General features: G+C 33.0%; 2 protein-coding genes across 2 annotated transcripts; both read right to left on the reverse strand.

Moving 5' to 3' along the window:
* Nucleotides 1-7,110: 7,110 nt before the first annotated feature.
* Nucleotides 7,111-12,940, reverse strand: LOC140759857 (small ribosomal subunit protein uS8my-like). The gene is made up of 3 exons (XM_073096522.1): nucleotides 12,546-12,940; nucleotides 11,875-12,035; nucleotides 7,111-7,313 (listed from the first exon to the last, which is right to left on the reverse strand). Exons 1-3 carry the CDS (start codon nucleotides 12,673-12,675, stop codon nucleotides 7,215-7,217), a joined length of 390 nt encoding a protein of 129 aa, XP_072952623.1. The 5' UTR covers nucleotides 12,676-12,940; the 3' UTR covers nucleotides 7,111-7,214.
* A 7,158-nt stretch (nucleotides 12,941-20,098) lies between these two features.
* Nucleotides 20,099-22,213, reverse strand: LOC140760573 (putative UPF0481 protein At3g02645). The gene is made up of 2 exons (XM_073097583.1): nucleotides 21,739-22,213; nucleotides 20,099-21,632 (listed from the first exon to the last, which is right to left on the reverse strand). Exons 1-2 carry the CDS (start codon nucleotides 22,095-22,097, stop codon nucleotides 20,285-20,287), a joined length of 1,707 nt encoding a protein of 568 aa, XP_072953684.1. The 5' UTR covers nucleotides 22,098-22,213; the 3' UTR covers nucleotides 20,099-20,284.
* Nucleotides 22,214-23,610: the final 1,397 nt, after the last annotated feature.

A 23,610-nucleotide genomic window follows, 5' to 3' on the forward strand; every position in this document is an offset into this window, starting at 1 on the left:
AGAAATTACTTTGTGGATAATTTAAAATGAAAGAAACATCATACTTTTCAATTGCAAGCAAAGATTGATCCCAGTCTAATCTAGCATTCTGATTTCTCTTCTTCTTTTTTTCTTCTTAATATATTATAATTAAGGCTCTACCCTCATTTTCTCTAACAAAAGAATAGTTTACAATAAATATTAGATAATTTGCACCAAAAACTCATTTGATTTTATTCATTTATACAAAGAGCGACAATGTCAATAATGATTAAAGTACTTAGTTAAGTAATTATTTAACATTTTTTCTAATATTAAAGCTTTAAATTTAAGTATTGTGATTATTTATGATTTTTCAGTCTGTTGCTTTAACTTTTAGTTACTAATAAAATGCATTTTAAGATAAATTGATTGAGAAATTAAAATTAAAATATGGTTCGCTGAATTTTAGAATAAAAAAGTAAATATAGCATTATGAACAAACATGTTAGTTATAAATTATTTTTATAACGACTTAATAATTTTACTGCTCCTAAGGTTGTAATACAAGAAAGTGTAATACAAGAAATGTGATGGTTATTTATTATTTAAATTAGATAGTTAATTCTAAATCTGTCACATAAGATATTCTATATATTAACAGCAATTGGGCACTACAAAACATATAACATTCTCTGTTTATTATACTACATATACCCTTGAAACTGTACATATTTACATACAACCCTTGTTTATTTGTGTAAATGATTTACACCCTATTTTTTACTATTTATAAATTGAGCCATATGATTTAGCGAATATGTGTAGAATATAGATTCAGATACGGATATTGGACGGATAACAAAATTTAAAACTATATCCTAACTAAATGAATGTGGATATGGATTGGATAATTTTAAAATAGATGATTGAAGTTTAAACGTATGTGAATTGAATTATAAATAATTTTTTGAAGAATTAACATAAAATATAGGCATTTCAAAAATAAGTAAATTTTTTGCATGTCAAATACATACAAATTAGTAAAATTAATCTCTAGAATAAATATAGAGCACATTACTAGTAGCAGTATAAAAATTTTTAGATAGAGGATCAAATTTTAAATGAATTATGATATTTCTTTTAGAGAATGAGTACAAAATATTAAGAGTTTCAAAAATAAATAAATTTTTTACATGTCAAATATACATAAATTAGTAAAATCAATCTCTAGGAAGAATATAGAGCACATTATTAGTAACAATATTAATATTTAACATTTAAATAAGCAAACTAAAAATTATAAATTATTTAAAAAATATGTGGTTATACGGATATCCGATATCTATATTCGAGAAATTATCGTACCTATATTTGTATTTATATCCGTATCTGAATGCATATCTTTTTTTTTTCAAAAATCTTATCCTTATTCGAGAGTCAGGTAAAATTTTTTAATCCGAATCTATTCTAAATTGAGTCAGATAGCAGTCGAGTCGAAGTTAATCCGATCTATTTTCACTCCTAGCTATCTCATTGGAAATTACATAACGCAAAGTTTTAATCACAATAAATTATAATAATTATGTAAGTACCGAAGAAAAGAATAAAAGATAGTTGGAAAAAATATAATCACATGCAAAGTTTTTGTTCTGATAGTAGTATCTCTGTGCCTTGTTTTCTGCTAGTATTTTTCTCATGGGTCAAGATAAAAACCTTATAATATGTAGGGCAAAAGGAATGTTGGTGGTTGACAGTTAAACAAAGTAAAACATAGGATTAAAATAATATAAAATTAAGAAAAAATTATAAGTTACACCCATCATTTTAGCTATATTATAAATAAAGCTCCCTCTTTTTATTATTAAATACTAAACAAATGATACTCAAATGATAGACGAAGTTAATATTGTATGAGAGTTCGAGGACTCTACCAGAGGCAAAATCGCTTTAATTGAGGAGACTCTTTAAGGTTCCACTTTTCTCTTAAAAAAACCATGAGTTAATTTTATTTAACAATTAATAAAATATATAGTAGAATATTTTATCTATTTTAAATGACTAAATTAACTTTATTCACTCCCCTAGTATGATATTTGAGATTAAACAATAGTAGTTTTGGGTTTTTTAATTAATCTTATGTGGGGTTCGGTATTACAACGCTTAATTTAGCCTTATTTATATATAATATAAAATGAGGGATTATTTATAATATAATCAAATTCTACAGTTTTATTTGTAATTTTCTCTAAAAAATTAAACTTTGTTCTAAATAAAAGAGGGAGGGCCCAATAACAAAAATTTATAAGTTAATGAATAGTTTATAATGAGAAAAATGTTGTATAATGAGGAGCCTACATACTTAAGCACAAGAATATAGTCAAAGAACACAAGAGAGTAAAAAAGGTTGTTATTTTCTTCTCACCTCTAGGTCTCGTAATATAAATTAGAAAGGGTAAATGTATGTTTTCACTATTAAATCGTGTTTGGATATAATATAAAATTTTTCTATGGAGTTTTAGTACCATGGTAAAAAAAAGATACATATTTTATTACTATGGAGTCAAAAACTTTAGAGTTTTAAAACTATATGGTGTTTGGATGAGCAGGCTTTTAAAAAACTAGCCATTGGCGAACTTGCCGTTGCAAAAAAAAAATTTCAATTTTACCCTCACTAGTTGTTATAAGTACGACAATGAACTCTATAAATATGACCAATCTTTTCTTAAATAAGAGCATCCACTTATTTCTTAATTTTTTTTTCATTTCTACTCTACATATTCATGGATTTGGATTATTGGAGGCGAATAAATCAAGAGGATAATAATATGATATTCGTTATTTTTTCAAATTTATTTGATAATCAATCAGATAGACAGTTTTGTTATATATCGATTCTAACAAATGCAGCATATATTCAAAAAATTCTTGAAGGACATGAAAGTCGTCATAAAAGTCATTTTCGAATGGATGCTCAAATCTTTCGTGCCCTTGTGAATTTTTTAAAAGAGAAAAATCTTCTACATAATACTAAAGGAGTTGCAGTTGAAGAGCAAGTTGCAATGTTTTTATATACATTATCTGGAAATACAAGTAATTGTGCTGTTCAAGAAACATTTTAACATTAGCGATGAAACAGTATCTCAAAATTTCAAACAAGTATGATAGACAATTACTGAAATGGTATAAAATTATATACGAAAAGACTAACAACTATTATACTACCAGAAATAACATGGTATCAATGACTAGATAAAAGTTTTGACTCTTCTCTTCTTTACACGAACCATGTGCATCCTACATAGAGCCGCCACCATCTTCCATAGAACCCGACTCCATTTTCCATAAAAGCCCCACCTTTTTCCTCTCCTTCTATCATTTTCATTGCACTTTCTACTCCCCTTATCCATTACTCTCCTGGTTTTTTTTATGTGTTGGCCTATAAGGAAAACTTAGCAATGGCCTAGTTGTCGTCTTTGGCAAACTAAGGTAGTTACTTTAGCCTCTCCCCTCCCCTCATTCTTGTCCGGAGTTTTTGGAAAATTTTTTTTTTGGGTGTAAAACTAGGGTTTTCTAGAATAAAAGAAAGGCATGAGAGAGAAGGAGAAGAAGAGAAGGAGAAGAAGAGAAGGTTGACCTTTATTGCTAAATCTTAGCTGTAAATTAATATTCACTGCTAAAATTATAATTTACAGCACCAATTTCTTAAATGTTGTACTAGTGTCATGATAATTCTGCTAAATTATCACTTGAACATATCTTCTGAATATTAATATGATGGCTCTCTTAGATAGCTATATCTAGAAAATTTTGGTGAAATATATGTACTGCTATCACCTCTGATATAGCCTCCTTTAATTTGTATTATACATGATATATTGTCTTCATATAGAATATATGAGTATCTCTGATTGAATATAACCTATATTTTTCCTAAATGCATTCTGCACTTACTTCATAAATTGCAAGTATTTTCGCATGATTTGAGGATGTTGCCATTAAATTTTTTTTTATTAGTTGCCAAGATATAGCGGTATTGTCATAAGTAAAAATATATATTATTTAGGATTATGATGATTACAAAGATATCCTACATCTGCATACCCATATCAATTGTTCTACAAAGATATCACAGATTATGTTTAATTCAATTCCAATACCTTCATGTTGAAGAAGAACTATATCTTACTGATAAATTGATTGAAAAGGCTGCATTTGATATTGTAGTATTTGTAAGTAGTGTTTGTAAGGTGCATAAGTGCATCAAATTGACTAAGATATGGTAATTTACACTAGATCAACCCTCGATGGGTTGGGTGAAGGTAAACGTTGATGGTGCCTACTCACTCTAGGAGCGTCGATGCAGAGCAAGTGCAGTGCTAAGGGCATTGGGTGGCTCACTTCTGCCAGCTACTTGGGACCCTATCCCAGGAGAGTTAGTTATGCTCGTGGAAGGGTTGGCCCTTCATCTTGGTCTCAAACTAGCATAGAATACACCAGCATCGAGGTCAAATCTGACTTTAGGTAGCGGGGGCTAGTTAGAATTTTGAAGGCAAAAGTTGGTTGCCCCTAGAGACTAAAGGGGTTAGTTATCGAGTGTATATTTTTGCTCAGCTCTTTTGAAAATTCTCGAGTCACTCATGTTCTAAAATAATGTAACCGGGTGGCCAACTGAGTGGCTAAACGGGAAAAGACAAATTCATGCTCGGTCTTGGTAGGGTCCGATGACCCTTTACCTAGTTTTTTGTAACATTCTAACAATTGATGCCTCCTTTAGGAGATAGGCACAGCTGAATCAAGCTTTTTATTTAGGACCAATGAATTGTTTTCCATCTTCTTGAGGTCAAAAACGATGTATTTTATATAAAGTGAGCCTATTAGTGAACTCAAAGGGTAAATTTTGATCATATAAAACCATCTCAGACCTTTTTCTGTGCATGATGTTTGAGAAATAGTCGTGTTGAGACAAATTTTATTTTCCCAAAATCTTTCATCTCAAATAATTTGCAGCATCTCTGAGCTCTTTACGAGTCTCTATAAGATTTAAAATCATCAACATAATACTACAATAATAGCAAATCCAAAATTAGATATCTTTTATAAAAATGCGATGTTACAAACCAAATTATTTATATATTCCTCTCTTAGTAGATATTCCCTGAACCGGTTATTCCACATGCATCCTAATTATTATTTTAACCCATGTAAAGATCTTTGAAGCTTAATACAATACAAGTTTCTAGGTTTTGATTCAGGCATTTTGAACCTTCAAGGATGTTTCATGTATATGTCATTATCTAATGACCAATATAAGTATCAAAGATTGATAAATCGTTGGAAAAAAAAAACAAATCAAAATGTAATCTACCGATTATTAATCCATTCTGGGTCTATGTTGAAAAATCTTGCACTATAAGTCAGACAGAGCCTTGGATCATATTTTTCTCATTGCGTTTTTGTTCGACATCTTCATATGTTTGAACTACTAGTCCAAATATTTTTAATGTTTTGCCAATGAATGTAACTTTGGCATTCTTCAATACTTTCTGCACCTTTCCAGGAGGTATTTACCCTATGAGATTGGATTTATCAGTAGGTATTATAGCTTCTTTCAAAACTACTATCCTTTGTGAATAATATCATTTTGCTTCATGGGTATAAGTATGACAAATAGATTTCTTCTTTAGTCTTAGTATACTTTCCAAGAGAATCTATTTATAATATAGACTTCTTCAGGAGTCTCAATTTGCTCTTTAAGAGCATCTATTTAGAGCATGCCTTTTTAATTAGTCTGAATTATGGTTTGAAAAGTTGGCCAAAATTCATTTAAATCCTTCCAAATTCCTATCATCCCCCCTCTCACATGAATTAAAGAGAGCTTTATTTCTCAACTCCAAACTATAGCTCTCTTCCATCTGTAGTGACTATTGGTTCATTTTTTGTGACATGTCTTAATTTATGTAATTTTTAAGATTTTATGATATTTTTTTTCTTAAATTTTCTGTTAATTTTTAGAATTTTTTATTATTTTAAAAATATAAACTTTGAAACCGAAATGGAATCCAGAACTTGGAACCATGGTCTGAATATGCTCTTAAAGAGAATTATTTGAAGCATAACTCTTCATTATCACAAAGATGCTCTCCAGGAGCATCTATTTAAAGTATAGACCTCTTTATGAATCTTAATATGCTCTTCAAGAGCATCTATTTGAATCATACACTTCTTCTTAATTCTTAATATGCACTTCCGGAGTATCTATTGGAACCACGGACTTATTCATGAGTCTTAATATGCTCTAGAGATACATCTATTTGAAGCAGAGACTCTTCAAGAGTTTTAAGAGATTTTATAAATATTTGCTCTTGAGAAACATTTCTTTGAGGTGTAAACTTTTTTAGAGCAACAGAACATTTAAGTTTATATTCAATCCAGTCAGCGATGTACACGCCCATTTACTGAAGTGATGCATACATAGAATCAACTATAGTATTTTAGTGAATAATTTAAAAAAGAATAGTAAAATAGTAATACTTTTAGCTAGAAACCTCAAAATTGTAGGATCTAAATCTTAAATTGAAATGTTGAATCAAACTAGGACTTTTTCTTAAAGAAAAGTAGAAACTTCATAGTGACTATAGTAGACCTCCTGATAAACTTTATTTGCCCAAGTAATCTACCACTTCTTCTCCCTAAAATTTTCATATAACAACATTCATTTAATAAACCCAACTACTTTTAAATAAAAGGATATCAACTAAGAAATATTATGTTAGAATACCACAGGGAAGTTCTTAATAGGACAAGTGTCCTAATTAAACTGATCAAACTAGACCTCCTTATAAACTTTTGAATGGCAGTGGGAAGAAACCTTATCCTTCCAATAGATTGGCAAATCAACAACTGCACTGACCAGTATCAATAGTGAGCAAGACTTAGATTGATGAAAAGGAAAGCTTCATTTAGTACCTGGAGAACCGAAGACGAGAGACTGCCACTCCCAACTGAGCTATGAAATTTTCAACAAACAGGGCAAAGAAATTATATGCAGGTAGTGCAAGACCAAATATCCACTGATCAGTTCAAAGGGTGGTAACATGCACAAGTGCTCTTAAGTTCGTACCAAATATTTCAGTAGGAAAACTACACAGGTAGATAAAAGAATTTTGATGCATTAAAATCTGCAGTCCTGTGATTATGTAAGGCCACAAGTTCAAAGGCCCACTAGAGCAAAAAGGCATGACTTCCTGACTTTCTTAATGGAAATAACCTAGAACCTGGCCACCCACATTTTGCTTAATTGCTTCCTCGTGATCCAAAACACCGTTAGGAGTTGTGATTACAACATATCCCCACTGCAAAAGGTAAATGAAGTCAAACTTATTTCTTTCCCTAGTGCTTTGTAGGAAACATAAATGCCATCCATTCAGAAATATATATATATATATCAACGTCAATTGGGAGTGATTACAACATGAGAATACTGAGAAATAATCTGTAGTAAAGTTGTCAATTTCTAGATTTCTAAATAAAATTAGTACTATGCCTACAAAATTTACCTAATTAAGAAACTTGCGTACAATGAACTGGAGGGGTTGTGCGAAGGTAATCAGTTGAAAACCTATTGATTACTCAATAACCTAAAGCAATCCCTTACATGACAAATACAAATAGCAAAACTGGTTGATTCTTACTTTAGAGACCAGAAGCACTATACATAGTATAGGTGATAAAATTACATACAACTTTTAATCCTTCTCCATTGCTAGTACTGCAGTATAGGTGGCCATTGGAGACAAGAACTTACACAGGCAGCCATAACTTGAAACAACTAAAATGCTGTAGGATGATGTTGGAGCTCTTCTAGCTATGCAGCAAGAGTTTCAAGAGAAGCATGTATAGATTTATTAGTCTGAACTGGCAAAAGTTATAATGCCACAAATTACAATACATTTCAGATGCTATATAGAATTAAGAAGCATATAGATCTTTCAATTTTTTATATAGATATGTTAACCTCAATATATTTGTTATACCTTTTAGATGTACAGTTGTCTTTATTAAGGACCTAGGAGATTGCAAAGGAACTTCTAATCAAAAATTGTCATGCATGTGGAGAAGACCAGAGGGAAAAGAGAGAAAGATGGGGCAAGAAGAGAGAAAAAGGAGAGAGAAACATGTTGGAAGTCCTCACCACCGCTTCTCCATCTTAGTCATTGCCGTCGTTGCAACCACTAGGGTTTTTGAGTCGCAAAGGAGAGGGCGAAAAAGATGATGGGTTTATGACTTATGATAGTGGATCATAAAATATAGTAATGGATCCTAAGTTGAGTGATAGTGGATCTGACTATATTAACAGATCCAAATTTAAGTGATAATGGAAAGTAACTTACAATAATGGATTGCATCCATTATCCTTTAAACTTTCCCACCTTCATTATACGATTAGAAGGAAAAAAAACTAAATGGCCACTAAGGCATCCCCCTTCTCCATGCAGCGACAAAAATTTATACGAGACCTTCTCACTCATAAGAAGTTTTCTTAAGTACTTTAGGTGGTGCCATTGCCCATCAGCACACCATATGCCACAAGTTGACACTACATTGACATGATAAATATCGGCCGGTACGGCAATCTTCAAATTAACTATCTAATTTATTGACCAAGATTCTTTATGCAAGCTACTTGATGTATAAAAACTAAAATACTTTTAAGTAGACAAGCATAGATCAAAAGTAGCAAAACATCAACTAGTAGGCATAGATCAAAAGTAGCAAGACATCAACTAGCATAGCAATTTATATTAATAAACCAACAATCTGATTGATGAACAATGGTTGAACTATTTACCTGATGATCTGACCCTAGGAATGTTAAATATTTGGCCTTGCTTTGATAACTAAGCCTTAAAGCCCCAACAAAGACTAGGGAGCTTATGCACTTCACTTATTGCACAATATCTATGATATGATCATGATTCTTCCAATAAAAAATTTGCCTTAGATTGTTCTGCCTAGTGTGCCTTTTCATGAACCAAGTTCTCTTAAACAAACTAAACTTTTTAACAAATGCTGCAAGTACATTTAACATTAAATAGTTAAGACCAATGGTCATCATGCCAGTGGCATACGGAAGCTGCTTAGCTATCAACAATAGGCATGAACCTCAAACGGTGCCCAGCTTAGTGTCAAGGCACACATCTGCAAGCAGAACCGATAGCATTCTCACAGTCTGCAGACCTTGCAGGTGCTACCATCCAGCCAGCAAGAAAATCCAAGATCAAGATAGAATCTTGAGCTGAATATTCAAGATAAGAAGCACCAAACATGACAACAACTTATATGCTACAGCATCTTCTTGACCTATAAAGAATGGTGGAAATATCCAAAATAATAATAATAATCATGATAAGTGACAGAAGGTCTTAGACTTCAAGCACTTTCTAAAATGGCCAACATACTCATGGAAGGTAATTGGCAGATTGAAGCTCAACAGAACCATGAACATTGCACATTGAAGTTCCAAGCAATGCCTTCTTGTGATGGAAATTACTTATAAGTTCCAGGACTGAAATAACAATCTTCCTGAGTGCTACTTCAGCTCATTTTTGCTGCTTCTCGGGTTTGTTTGCTCGAAAACAGTCAGATGGTTGTAGAAGAGACCTTGAATTTAAAATGGAACATAAAGAATGAAAAACAATATACATGCTCAAGATTAAGATTTATGGTTTGTGTAGTTCCATAAAATACTCGTTAAAAAGAAATCCTCCCCCTTTAGAAAATAGTCTCTTCAAAACCTGATTCCCACTTAGCTTGTCTTTGTTAAGGTACTGGAATGCATGTGAAAATAACTACTAAAAGCATAAAGTTGATCATTTGCCAAGAAGAATTATTAGTATCTATAATATTACTTTGTTGGCAATTAAGTGAACAAAACCTTATATTAATTGTGTTGATAGAATGTGTAAAGAGCATGATATAAAGTTGATTTCAAGTCGGCGTTTGAACGCACCAAACCGAGGATAGAACCAGCTTAAGGTGTTTGAACAGCCTCCATGGGCGTTTGAACGCATATGACCGAGAATATTTGTGCATTTTGGGAGTTCGAACGTGGTGAGCCTAAGAACAATTGGTCTTTTTAGGCGTTCAAACGACCCGTCCAAACCAAGGTTCCAAAAATCGGTATCGGGATCGGGATCGGCCGTCCGAAAAAACGATACGTATCGGCTGTATCGGCCGTATTGGCCGCCTGTATCGGATCGGACTATTTTAATTAAATAAAATTCTAAATATTATTAAAAATATTAAAGAAATTTCTAAAAATTTAGAAAAAATTATAAAAAAATAAGAAATAATAATTACTCACATATAAAGCCTAAAAAGTAAAAATCTCTTTTTCTCCCTCTCTTCTTTTCTATCCCTCTAATTGTTAGTCTAAAGTATTTATTTTCTCCCATATTCTTTTTTTTATCTTTTTCTCTCTCTCTTTCTCAACTTTTTTTTAATCTTTCCCTCTCCCTCACTCTCTCTTCCTTTTTTCCTCTCTCTCATACCCTTTTTTTTAATCTTTCCTTCTCCCTCACTCTCTCTTCCATTTTCTCTCTCTCTCTCTCACTCTCTCTTGCTTTTTCCCTCTCTCTCACTCTCTCTTCCTTTTTTCCTCTCTCTCATACCCTTTTTTTTAATCTTTCCTTCTCCCTCACTCTCTCTTTCATTTTCTCTCTCTCTCTCACTCTCTCTTGCTTTTTCCCTCTCTCTCTCTCTCTCCTTTTCTCTCCCTCACTCTCCCTTCCTCTCTCTCCCTCTCTCTCTCTAGCTGCTGCTGACAGCAGTAGTTGTCAGCTGCTGCTGTCAGCAACAGCTGATGCTGACAGCTACTGCTGTAAGCAGACAGCTGCCTGCTGCTGCAGCCTGCAGCAGGCCGAAACCGAGTATCGGGATCGACTATAGCCGATCCCGATCCGTTTCGGCCGATCCCGAATCCTTGGTCCAAACGCATTTGCCTGAGAACAGTCATGGGCTTTAGGCGTTCGAATGGCTCCCATAGGCATTCAAACGTGTATACCCAAGCGCAGAAAAGTCCTTATGGTGTTTGCACGGACCTTGCGGGAGTTCGAAAGGCCAAGGTTGAAGAGCCCAAGTTAATCAAGGGTGTTTGAATGCCCCAACGGAAAAGACTTATTTGGACTGACTTGAATTAGGTTTCTTGTCTGTTTTGCAAACCAATATAAGTCCTTGAACCCTAGAAGTGGGTGATTGAATTGAAGAATGAAAACTGAAGCTTTAGCAGAGAGTTATTGATAGTTCTTCATTGATCAAAAAAGATAAAAAATTTAAGCGCTTCAGGATACTTCTTGATCATTTCATCATTGTTCGTTGATGCAATTTATTCTCTCGAGGATCACTGAGACAAGTTCGTCCGATCTCAAAGATCAAAGAAATCGATACAATCAACCATGTGAAGTAATTCATCGTGCAATCTAACGAAAAAGAGATTTTTAGATATAGTTGTGGGATTCAGTAGGTATTTTGTAAGTACTTCTTGTAATTGCTATTTTATTAGTGGTTGATTTGATCCCAGTAAAAATGATCCATAGTTTTTACCCTAGTTTGGGTTTTTCACATAAATCTCATGCATTTGCATTGCTTACTATTTACCGATCATTATTTACTGGTAAATCTTCTCATAAGAGGTCGCATAGTTCATATTAGGGTTTGCCCTAGATTTTTCAGTATCCATCATAGAGCTCTTGCTAGACATTGGATGTGATTTCCTAGTTGTCCCGAACCTCAATAACACAGTTCAGAACATGCACAAACTCACAGAGCAGCAACATGCATGCATAACCTACTTTGCAAAGAATGCAACCTAATGTAACAAACGAATGTTTATAACAATGAATAAACCATACACACCTGACGTGTCGGAAGCATTCGCAGTCTGTACTGTTCAATGTCCTTAGCCCTAATGTCCTGTCTATAAGTAAGAGCACGGCAATCCTTTATCCTACCTTGCAACTCTACAGTAATTTTTCCCACTCTATGTGGATCAAAGACCTGAAAATCTTTAATATATCCTGTAAAATAATGTATCATAAGTTAAAAACATGATTTACAATTGAGAAAAGTAGCAATGCTCAAAACAACCACTAGTAAAAACAATGTTATTATTATTTACATCAAGCACAATGAACTGCAGCTAAATATTAGATTCAAAATCTATAAATGAGTTTCCTGCACTCTAGAAGCTTGTCGCTGTACTTCTACTCTAAGCTGTTTTTTCTTTTCTCCTATCTCATAATGCCTGTCTCTTTAAGCAATTTACATGCCAACCCAATTAAAGAAAAACAATGAAATTTCTAGCATAAGGATAAATCTTAAGACGTCTACAGAGTTTACTTCCATATAACCATCTCATCAAACAATTAACTTGTAATTCTTTCAGCCTACTCTAGAAACAAACATCAACCGTGGCAGTAAAATATCCTGATCTCTTTTAAATGTCACATCTACTCATGATCAAATCCTACAAGGAGAAACAGACATCAAACAGAGCAAAACGTAGGGCCAAGGAAGGATATGCAAACCTCGATCTTTCATGATTCTGAGGAAGGAGGTCATGACGGTGGAGACGGGTTGCAGGTTGGCGGTGGCCTTTCCCCTCCTCTCCGCGTTCACCATCGTCCTTAGAGCGTCATTTAGTATTCTTCGCCCCATCTAACCGCTTGGATAGATCTGCTAGTGTTTGGGTTTAGGGATCGGCTGTCGAACTTGGGTTTAGGGTTTCAACTGCGAAGTCGGCAGTTGCCGTGGAAGAAGCAAATGTCGGAGTCGACAGGAATAAGAACAAAATGTCTCGTCTACAGGAAGAAGCCTCCGTCGGAGTGGAGGAACTCGACGGCGGAGGAGAGGAGGTGGTGGTAGAGAGCGGCGCCGAGGGGAGGGGGAAGGACGATGGAGTGGTGAGGGATGATAGGGAGGGGCCGCTATGTTGCAGAGGAGAAGATGTCCTAGTTCTTTTACTAAACTACCCTTCTTTTCAATTTTATTTACGCAAATGGACCTCACCCCAAATTTAATACTAAAAACTTATTTCAGTGTAACTCTAAATAAAATAATTGTTAAGCATTTTGCTAAGTAAAGTACTAATCTTAACAGCATTTTTGTTAAAAATATTTAAAAATTTAAAGCTTTAATAGGGACTAAGTATTAATAATACTAAATTATTCATCAGCTTGTTATGATGCTGAATTACTTAGTTTTTAGGTAATAACTTTCTAATGGATAATTTACTTTTAACATATGAAATGTCATTATGAAGATGAAAAAAATATATAATAATTTTGATCGAAGCTTAATCAGACTTAAAATGAGAAAAATAGATAAATAAAAAGTATTAAAAAAAAAGCTTATAGAATCATAACTTTGTAATATATTTTAATCATAAATATGTCATTACGAAGATTATGAAAAATATCTATAAATTAACATAGCGCTGTTATTCTCCATAGCCAATTGTACTTAGAATTGCAAAACAAAAAATATATGATAGCTCCATCGAATTTTACTTTTTATTTTTATTTTATTTTATTTAATAAAATACTAAACTTTAGAGTGTTTTTTAAAATGCTGTTTTATTAGAAAAAAATTCAGTATTAAATTTAGAGTGTGGTCTATTTAGGTAAATAAAAAACTTTAAAATAGGGCTAGTTTGATTTTATTTTTTTTAAAAACCCATGATCTTTAGTGTAAATGTTGGTTCATATTTTATTCTAGTGTGCACCTCATATATAAATTGTGTGCTCTTCATTATAATAAAAGATGCATAAAAAAAATATGTACTTAATTTTATATGCTAAATCAAAAACCAAGTGCAATTTAAATTAAAAAAGTCTTTATTTAAAACCAAAAGACTTGAATTGAACACATTTTATCTCTTCCGTGCTATAAGACAATCTCATTAAGTTTTAGCCAACATACTAAGTCATTTTATTATAGACATCAAATCATTGTGCTAATGAGTTATTGTTACAACTTAAATACCATCGAGTCATCACCCCAAACTACTATGTTGCTCTTCAAAGTTACCATACCACCAAACTATCAAAAAAAAACCAAGTCATCACGTCAAACAACCGAGCAATTTTATTCACAACAATTACTCCGAGTTGAAGCCGACCCTACAAACTCTTTGGTCATAGTGTAAGTTTAGACTCAATGGGTGTATTTTGGTAATATCTTTTGTGCAAGCAATTAAACCTAAAAATTTAGTTAAGTTTAGGTAATAATCTAACATAAGTATCTGTCATATAAATATTTAATAAAATATATTGTGTAATTTATTAATATAAAAATTATAGGTATAAACCATAAATATATAAAAATGTAAGGTGTTAAATTGCTCTAATTGTACAAACAATGAGTTGAGTCGTGTTTGGGTCATGTTCGGTTTCAAACCCTATTATTTTGAATGGATTCATGCTTAATGTGACCTAATATAATTTTAATTACTTCGAACCCAAAACACAGCTCACTAGATTTTAAGCTTTACAAAACTCTATTGTAAAGGAATAAATAACATATAATTAGATTTTAATATATATATATATATATATATATATATTAAAATGTTATCAAACTCAAGCCCGACCTAAAGTTCAATAAAACTGAAAACTATTAGGCCCGGCCCAACCCAACCCATTGGGTCAAAAAAAACTTTGATCCCTTCTTAGGTTTGGGTTAAATGAGAGGGATAATTATATTTAAAATTTCTAAACTATTGTCCATTTTTATATGCAACACTCATGTCTTATTTTTGTGATACATTATTAATGCTCTAGACTATGGAAAACTTCCCTTTCTACTAGTGTTGTAGAAGAAAAAAAATAAAAGGACAAATACTTTAATACCCCTCTTAAATTTATAATTCTAATCTAATAACTATAATAACTAGTTTTCATATCCGGTATTGATTTTCGGTTCTAAAATCACATTACGTAAAAAAAAGAGTATATTAGTTAAGAAGATTAGTGTGCATAACTTCCGAGTTACACATTTTTTTTTGTTAAAATTTCTTTAGATATGGTTATGCCTTAATTATAGAAGATATTATTTAATACTAGACAATTTAGATTTGATTTTTTACCTTTACCGGAGATGGGCTTCAATTTAAATTTGATTCTCTGTCACTATTACTTACCAAATTTTAGTTTAAATCAATCTTAAAATAACGAGAGATATATGTAAATAATTAAAAAAATAATTAAAGAGATAGAATTTAATTGAACTTTCAAGTTAATTATAAAAAGATACTAATACCCTTATTATGATATTGATACGACTCGGTTAGATTGGATCTACTCGTAACATTAGGTTCATTAGGATGAGCATATTTATCTAGTTTGATTTTGTTTGAGAAAATAATGCCTTTTACTTGTGGGGGGCAAGGACCCGTGTTCGAACGGGTCATGCAAACGCCTGTATGCGTTTACAGAAATAGAAAATGAGAATTGTGTATTCACAAAGACAGAGAACGGTATTTGCAATGAGAACTGTTGGTTTTTTAGGATTTTAATTTAATTGTTTGGGTCAAAAAGATGAGCCTCTATAAATATGTGGATAAAATCCTAATTGGAGTTTATCTAATAATTGGCCTCCTCTAACCCTTAATTCCTTCTTCTATAGTAACTTTTCCTTTTTCACTTCAAAAGAGTTCTCCTAGCACCTATCTAGCCATTGAATGGTTATCAAGCTTGGGTCCACTCGATCTTTAATCACTATTAGGCCAATATCTCAAGATCTAGCCATCCAAATTTCAAAATCTTAAATTCATTGGAAAGCTCTATTCAAGGGCGACAATATATCTAAATCTTAGTAAGATCCAACAGCTAAATCCTTTGAAATTCCCTTCGAAAGTCACATTCTCAAATCTGTTCAAAAGTATTACGAATTGAATTAAGCCGATTCCCATATGGGTTTTATCGTAATAATAATAACAGTTTGTGTATGATGATTTATATCAAAATAGATAATGGTTTTTTTTGCAAGTATAATTAATCTATATATATAAACTCTTATTATTTTAGCCTCGTTCAAGAATAAGTTTATTCTAGAATAAGCCTCCTTATTTTGGTGTATTAACTAACAACATTTTAGCTTATTCTGTATAATAAAGCATCATTCTTTCTCATATTATTTTACTTGATTATATGTCACCTTAACCTTAGCTATAGTTGAGATTCCTTCTCTCTCCTCTCTTTTTTCTATTTAAGAAATAGTTATGTCACATAAATATTCATACTACTATGCACTACAACAGATTGTCACACACTATTAACGCACCGTCACGTGCTCTAACACACTAACACACATTGCATGGGCATTGTATTGTCATACATTACAACAGATTATCACACACTATTAATGCATTGTCACGCGCTCTAACACTAACACACATTGCATGATCACTACGTTGTCATACACTACAACATATTATCATGCACTACAATAGACTATCACGCATTGCCATGTACTACCACGCACTGCTATGAATTTGTAAGTCCGCATTAATTTTTAATGCAGATATATAAAACATTTTAAGCTCGTATTTATAACAAAAAATAATATTTTTTTAGAAAAATACTATTTACTATTACTAATTTAACATATACTCAAGGGTATTTTTATTGTTTGATTTAAAACATCACTAATTTTCAATACAATTTTATTATTCTTCAATACTTTAAAATCAGCTTTATATTACATCAAATATAATTATTACTTCTTATACTAATATTAACCCTCTTATTTTATTATTAAAATTAAAATATTTATGTCCATTTCACCCTTAGTTCAAAGTAACAGGAATTAGAATGTTTGATTTATTGGCAATCTTTTCTCTCAAACTCCCACACTTGTCTGTGTAATCTTTAGATATATTTTTTAATCTATCTTATATATATATATATATATATATATATATTTCTTAAATATATGATAACAAACAGCCAGCTTCTCAGATTGACACTTATCACTTATAAGAGTAATTATGTTGTCATGAACAAGTCTGAATTGTTGATCAAAATCACTTAAAATCACTTAAAATATTTTAGAGGCTTGATTTAATCTTAATTTGTTAGAAATTAAAGTTTTAGTTTATCGCCAAGCTATTTTGAAGGCTTAATTCGGTTATATAGTTAAACTAACATAATGTCAAATTAAAATATATTTATTCATCAAACGGGTTGTCTTAGGTTATTTTTATATAATGAAATGAGAATGCTTTATTTTTAATATAATAAATAAGGTTTCTTTTTTGTTGTAATTTTCTAACAACTTAAATATTATCCTTGTTGGTTTCCATGCATATATGAAAGCAAACTTTGGAGCTATTTAGAGAAGCCTTATGCTATGTGCATGGAGGTAGAGTTTTTTTTACTAGATTTTGTGTAAAATTTTCTTTTATTATTTTTTATTTGTTCTTTTTAAAACGAACTCTAATGCTATATTAATTAAATGAGTTATCTAAATAGCTATAACTTGGTGGTTGAGTCTTATTAGCTAGCCCATAATGGAGGGAAATTTTTTACTAACTTAAATGCTAACTAACAATAAGAAAATAAAAATGAATTCATTAAAAGCACACTATGTTTTGTTATTAAAATTAAAATATAAATGTCGAATAATGAATACTCATATGATAGAGTGTTAATGACAAACTATATTTCAAAGTAATATATAAGCTATCTTTTTGTCTCAAAGCCTAGTTTATAGTTCAAGTTGAAACATTAACAAATAATATATCTTCATGAAAGCTTTTACAATAGACAAAAGAACACGCCCATTATTAGCTACCAAGTTATGGTATCATAATATCATTTAATTTTAGGATTGGTTTGTTTGCTTATATCTTTCTACGTATAACATGAAGTTTAATTCCATTTGTTCCTATGTTTTTGAGTCAAAGTAGTTGTTTTTGAATCCACATTGAAACGTTTTATTTATGAAAATTTAAATCTTTATATCAGATGAGGGATTTTGATTTCCCTGTTAGCCTATAAATTGTCATGTAAGCCTTTGCCCAAAGTAATTTCAGTTTATTATCAGGAAATTTCTAGATTTCTTCTTAAATTTTTCATTTTGAGTTTTCTAAAATGTAATGCATATGATATAGTGTAGTAAGAATAAATATATTACCGAAGGGTTCATCTAGCATTCATTCATGAATTAATAGATTGAGATTTATACTTATGTCTAAAATTATTTTATCTACAGTACTTCAAAAAGTCTTAAACCAGTTCTAATCGTCAATTTTCTTTTTTTATCTAAACTAATGGAGCACACTCAAATGACCAAAAGCTCTTCGTGTTTATTAGGCAGATAGATGTGTTTTTTGTTCGATTTTTTAATCCATATTTATCTTATTTTTATATTTGATATAATTATTAAACTTCATAAAAGCCTAGGTTTAATAAAATTTACTATATATTTTGCACAATCTAGAAAACGAAAGAAGAAAATATGTGGGTATTTTTCAAAGTGAAAGAAATATTTATATGAGAAAAAAAGACATATTTATCTATAAAAAGTTAAAAAAATAGAGTAAATTCAGTCCTTCATTCAATTTTTGAAATATCTTGGGTGTGCTCAGTTAATTTTGATGGAAAAATTAACAGTCTCTCTTTAACTGTAAGTATAAAGACTAGTTTGAGACTTTTTAAAGTACATAAGCGTAAAGTGATTTTAGACATAAAAACAAGAAGGTAAAATATATTTAACTGTTTTATTTTAACTTCTTCTACCCTTATAAGTTATGACATGCATTCTTAGCTTGTCATCAACTAATATACAATTCATGTAAAGTAATATTCTAACATGATATAGAGTTATTTTTCCTAAATATTGTAATCCAAACCTCATTATTAGTCTACCCATGTGTAGAGTATAAGGACACATATATATTAGCACATATATATATATACTATTTATCAGTTATTTATAAGCTTAAGTTCTTGGTTTGATTGGTTATCAAGCAGGATATATACTTATCCAATATTATATTAATTTAACATCATTTATAAAGATAAAAGAATTTTTATTCATCATGTGGAATCTAGGAGGATTCTAAACCATAGCATTAATGTGTTATGTGCCAACCTAGCAGAGAAAGAAACAAGAAAGAAGAGAGAAGAAAACTATCTCCAGGATAAGATACAGGGTGTCAGCTAACCTCTTATCCTGTAATGCCATGCCACATGAAGATGACTCACAGACCATGCAAGTGGCAGTAGATTATAAAAGAAAAGGCCACTAGCTTCTTTTAATGTTAGATGAGAATATCTAATTAATCCAGCAAAAGAGAAAAGCAAGATGGATTATTTTACACCTTGTTTTAATGTTAGAAGTGAATGAAGAAGAGATGGAGAAAAGGCTGGGAGAGAAAGGAATAGAAAAAATAAATTTTCTCCCTCTTCAATTAATACATCTTTAATTAGAGGGACATAATAATTCTACAACTTAGAAAAGATTGAAGAGATTTTTAATTTTGTACTAAATATTAGCCTCAATATCTGCATCGAGTTTGAACTTATTACCTCTGTCATGAGCTAGCGAAACTTGAGCAATCTCTATGACAATGCATAATAATTAAGCATAAGCACACACAAACAATGAGCAGCCTATTGTAATAAACAAGTCATGCATTTCCATAACATTTATTAGTATATGGTTTATATGTGAACTTAGAAAGAAGAAGAAGAAGAAGAAAAGAAGAAAAAGTTTCTGTCAACTGATGCCAACTGCACAACTATTATTATAAAGGACTAAGAAAGGCAAACTTTGTGGCAGTTCTTTTCTATCCTTAATGGTGGTCCTTCCAAATGATGTTGTTCTTTCTTCATCACTAGATCCAAGGCTAAAATACTGAGCATTCTTTATATTGTATTTCCTCTAAGGCAAGCAGAATAGGACTTGATTAGTACATATAAATAAAGAAGTGCACAAATTGAAGTGTAGAAGATTAAATATCACCATCCATTATCAGCTCAACTTTTTTAGAGTGTTGAGAGATGAAAATGAACCTGAGTTTGAAACTTAACTCATAATCTATCCATCAAAATCAAGTGTATATAAGGTTTTCTTATATAGTACAAATTCACATTAATCTCTTCAATCAGAAACTCTTTTTCTATATTACAACATGTAAATAATTAATTGACCCACAAATCAAACCATCACCCCCACTAGCTTAATATTACAATCAATTGACCAACAATGAACAAAAGAGACAAATAAGTCACACAATTTGTACTTGTAATAGCACAAGAATCTACTGCGTTCCAACATTTACAGCACCAAACCAGCGAGAACAAGTGTAGACTGAGCAGAAGGCCTGCAAGGTAGTCAGCAGCAGCAGCAAAATTGCAGCTAAAAATGTCAAGAACTGCCAGGATCCAAACACATACTGCTTCATGAACTTCTTAGTCTTAACTCGCCACCTGCTACTGTGATACTTGTTGATATCCTCTATCACTTTATCCAAGAATGGCACCCTTGTGAGCCTAACTGATTTGCTCATCCCATTCCATAGATTCGCAACCTCGCGGTCGCTCTTCATTCGATTCAAGATGATCCCTCTCTGCCTTAACAGCATGACATCCTCCTCGGTGTCGATAATTCCGTTCATGAGCTCCGTGTACCGCGTTAGAACGAGAGGGCCAGATGCCACTGAAGCCTCATAGGCTACTAAGTTCCTCAGTACTACTTCAGTGTTCATGTCCAAGCTGATGGTTGGGAGGTAGAACGTTATGGTCTTTACGTCGAACATGATAGTTGTCAAGTCTCCATTAGTCGGCTGGAATATTACGCCGGCGTCCACGAGCTCCGACACCGATGGAATCATGATCTCTTCGATCAACGGTGGCTTGTTGATGTTGTGAGAAGCAGTTGGGTCCTCTGCTCTTGGATTCTCCTCCCCTTGGGCGAAGAACAAGTACTCTACTGGCTGCTTTAAGATTGACAATCCTGGCAAACTGCTCAGGATCTTCCAAGGAACCTTCACCAGAAACTTTAGGGGCTTAGAGATGATCACTTTCTTGACGTATTGAACCGGGGCGGCATTAAGACTCGATCCAATGTTATAGATAGAGCTAAAGAGTTGCTGAACGTAGCCAGAATTCTCGTTAGTCTCATCCTTGGAGTCCACTGCATCATTCTGCTCCTCGATCTCGATGGCGGTATCGCCGGCATATTCGTCGAACTTGGGAACGATGATGTAGTAAAGGAGCTCGAGCAGGTGCGCGTGCTTCGCCGGGTCGATGCTCGGGAAATTCTCCATCATTTTGAACGGGCAGAGCTCCTTCATGAATCCAGTGAGCATCCTGGTCAGCGTACCTTCAGCTTCTTCAGAAGACGAGCATTGCAGGTCGATGATCTTTCTCAGCAAGAAGTGGGGGATCTGGTTCTCCATCATCATGATGTCGCGAAGGATCGAATTATGGGCGGATTTAGTCCCCGCGAAGTCCATCAAATGCGACATCCTCGAAGACAACCTCTTCAGAGGCTTGCTGCCGGCCCCTCCGTCTTCTTCGACGGCGTAGATGTGTAAGAATTCACGCAAGAACGACGCGTCCACGACCATCATCCACGCGAGCGTCTCGCCATTGAAATCGAGATGCCTAAAAAGTACATTAAAGAAAAAAAAAAACTCTATCGCATCATTCTTTCTTTCCTTTTCTTTTAAAAATAATAATAATAATTATTATTATAGACAGCAGTACGTACCTATGGTAATGCGCGCGGATCTTATGTTCGAGCTTAACGAATTGCTCTACGAGGCTGCTCAGCTTGAGGCTGTGGAACTGCCTCTGGGTCCGCTTGGCGGCGGCGAGCTTGTAGCGCTCCATCTCGTAGAGCTCGGCGCGCCAATGGTGGTAAGGGCCGAGGGCGATGAACTGAGGGACGTAGGCGTCGGGCTTGGTCGCCTGCAGCGCCTTCGGGACGTTGAAGACGGACACCGGGATGCCGTTGTCGTCTTCGACCTCCTCTTCCAAAGAATGGCGGATTTGGATCACCCACCGGAGCTCGTCGAAGAGAGGGTTGTGACGAGAAGGAGGCGTGGATTGGGATTGAGAGGAAGCCATCTTCTTCCTCAAGATCGAACCAACCTCCTCCTCTTGCTCTCTTGGTGGTGGTGGGTTGTTTTCATGTAGAGTGTTTTGGTATGCTTCTTATATTAATAATGAATTCAGCATCTGGGGAGTGGAACAATCGGTTGACTGGTTCCATACTAATATGCAATGTGAAGCACAAGGGTTAAAAACTGAATTTTAGAAGCTAGAGCTATCAGATAGTAGTTGTTCATTTAATCAAATGCGTTATTAAAACGCCAAAAACCTAACTCTTTTTACACTATAACAAGAGATGAGATCCGAATCAGATTAACTCAATGATGTATATTGTGTGATTCTTCTCCACCATCCTTTCCCATCCATCTGGAAAGCATCTTTTAGTTGTTTTCTTTGATGAAAAATGGGTAGTGGGCCTCAGGGCTGAGACTTGGAGAGTAATCTATGTTCAAAAAGTAACCAGGGAGGCAGGGACAGAGAGACTTTTATTAAGGCACGTGAATGTTTAAAAAAGAAATTTACATAATTGCAATTGATTCTTTTATTTGATTTGTATTGAAATTTTTGAGCTTATCCTGACCTAATTACACTTAAAGCTGCTCAAATGCCTAACTGCTTGAAGTCTGCCTGAACTCGAACTGGATTTCTCCGACCGAAGCAGATTTAGGCTAGACCTGATCACCACTCGAAGACCATTCTGTTGGGATTATGTCTACCTATTCTTGGCAGGAACTCAACTCATTTAACAAAAACCCTAATAATCTTTCTCCTCATCTTCCCTTCTAGTCGTCGCCTCCTTCTCTTCTCTTCATTCTCCTCTCCGCCACTTCCCTCCTTTGCATGTCTCCTTCTCCGGCTCATCCTTGAGGAATTGAATTTTGAAAACTATTTTCTTATATAAGAAAAGCAAATTGGTGAGATATTTAATGTTTTAAACTATGAAGGGCATTTTGGTTATCTGGATACAACTTTTACAACCATCTATTAAGATAATATCTTTTTGAAAATTGACCATAATGACAATTCTAAAAGAAGCAATTTTTATGGGAGGCTATTATCAATACGATATGATCCATCCAGGTACATCCAAGCATGCACTCATTTGTTGATTGTGTGATCTAAAAGTCCTAATTGCACTAGAAAATTGAATACAAGGGACTATAGAATTTAAGTTACAATTAGTATTATAAATGCCGCAATCGATATGTTGGAGCACATCAAAAATGCATTCAAATTAACCTATATGAAATCGGCCAGCACTATATTGTTGTAGTATCAATTATGATATTAACATTTTTCCAAAGACAAGTATGTAAAATTCTTTAAAAATATTATACCTTAATTAAGAAAATCAAGTTAGTTTCAATACAAATATATATGAAAATATGACATGCACGCACCTCAACTTTCGTAATTATCATAGATAAGACATTGCCTTTGTGACTCGCTAATTTAACGGTACTCATCAAATATCCATCATTTATTAACGTCATCACTAAGAAAAATAGCGTCACACATGATTCAATTA

The sequence above is a fragment of the Typha angustifolia genome, chromosome 5, assembly GCF_048772165.1.
Source record: "Typha angustifolia cultivar Huaian chromosome 5, ASM4877216v1, whole genome shotgun sequence".
In the NCBI taxonomy this organism is placed as follows: domain Eukaryota; kingdom Viridiplantae; phylum Streptophyta; class Magnoliopsida; order Poales; family Typhaceae; genus Typha; species Typha angustifolia.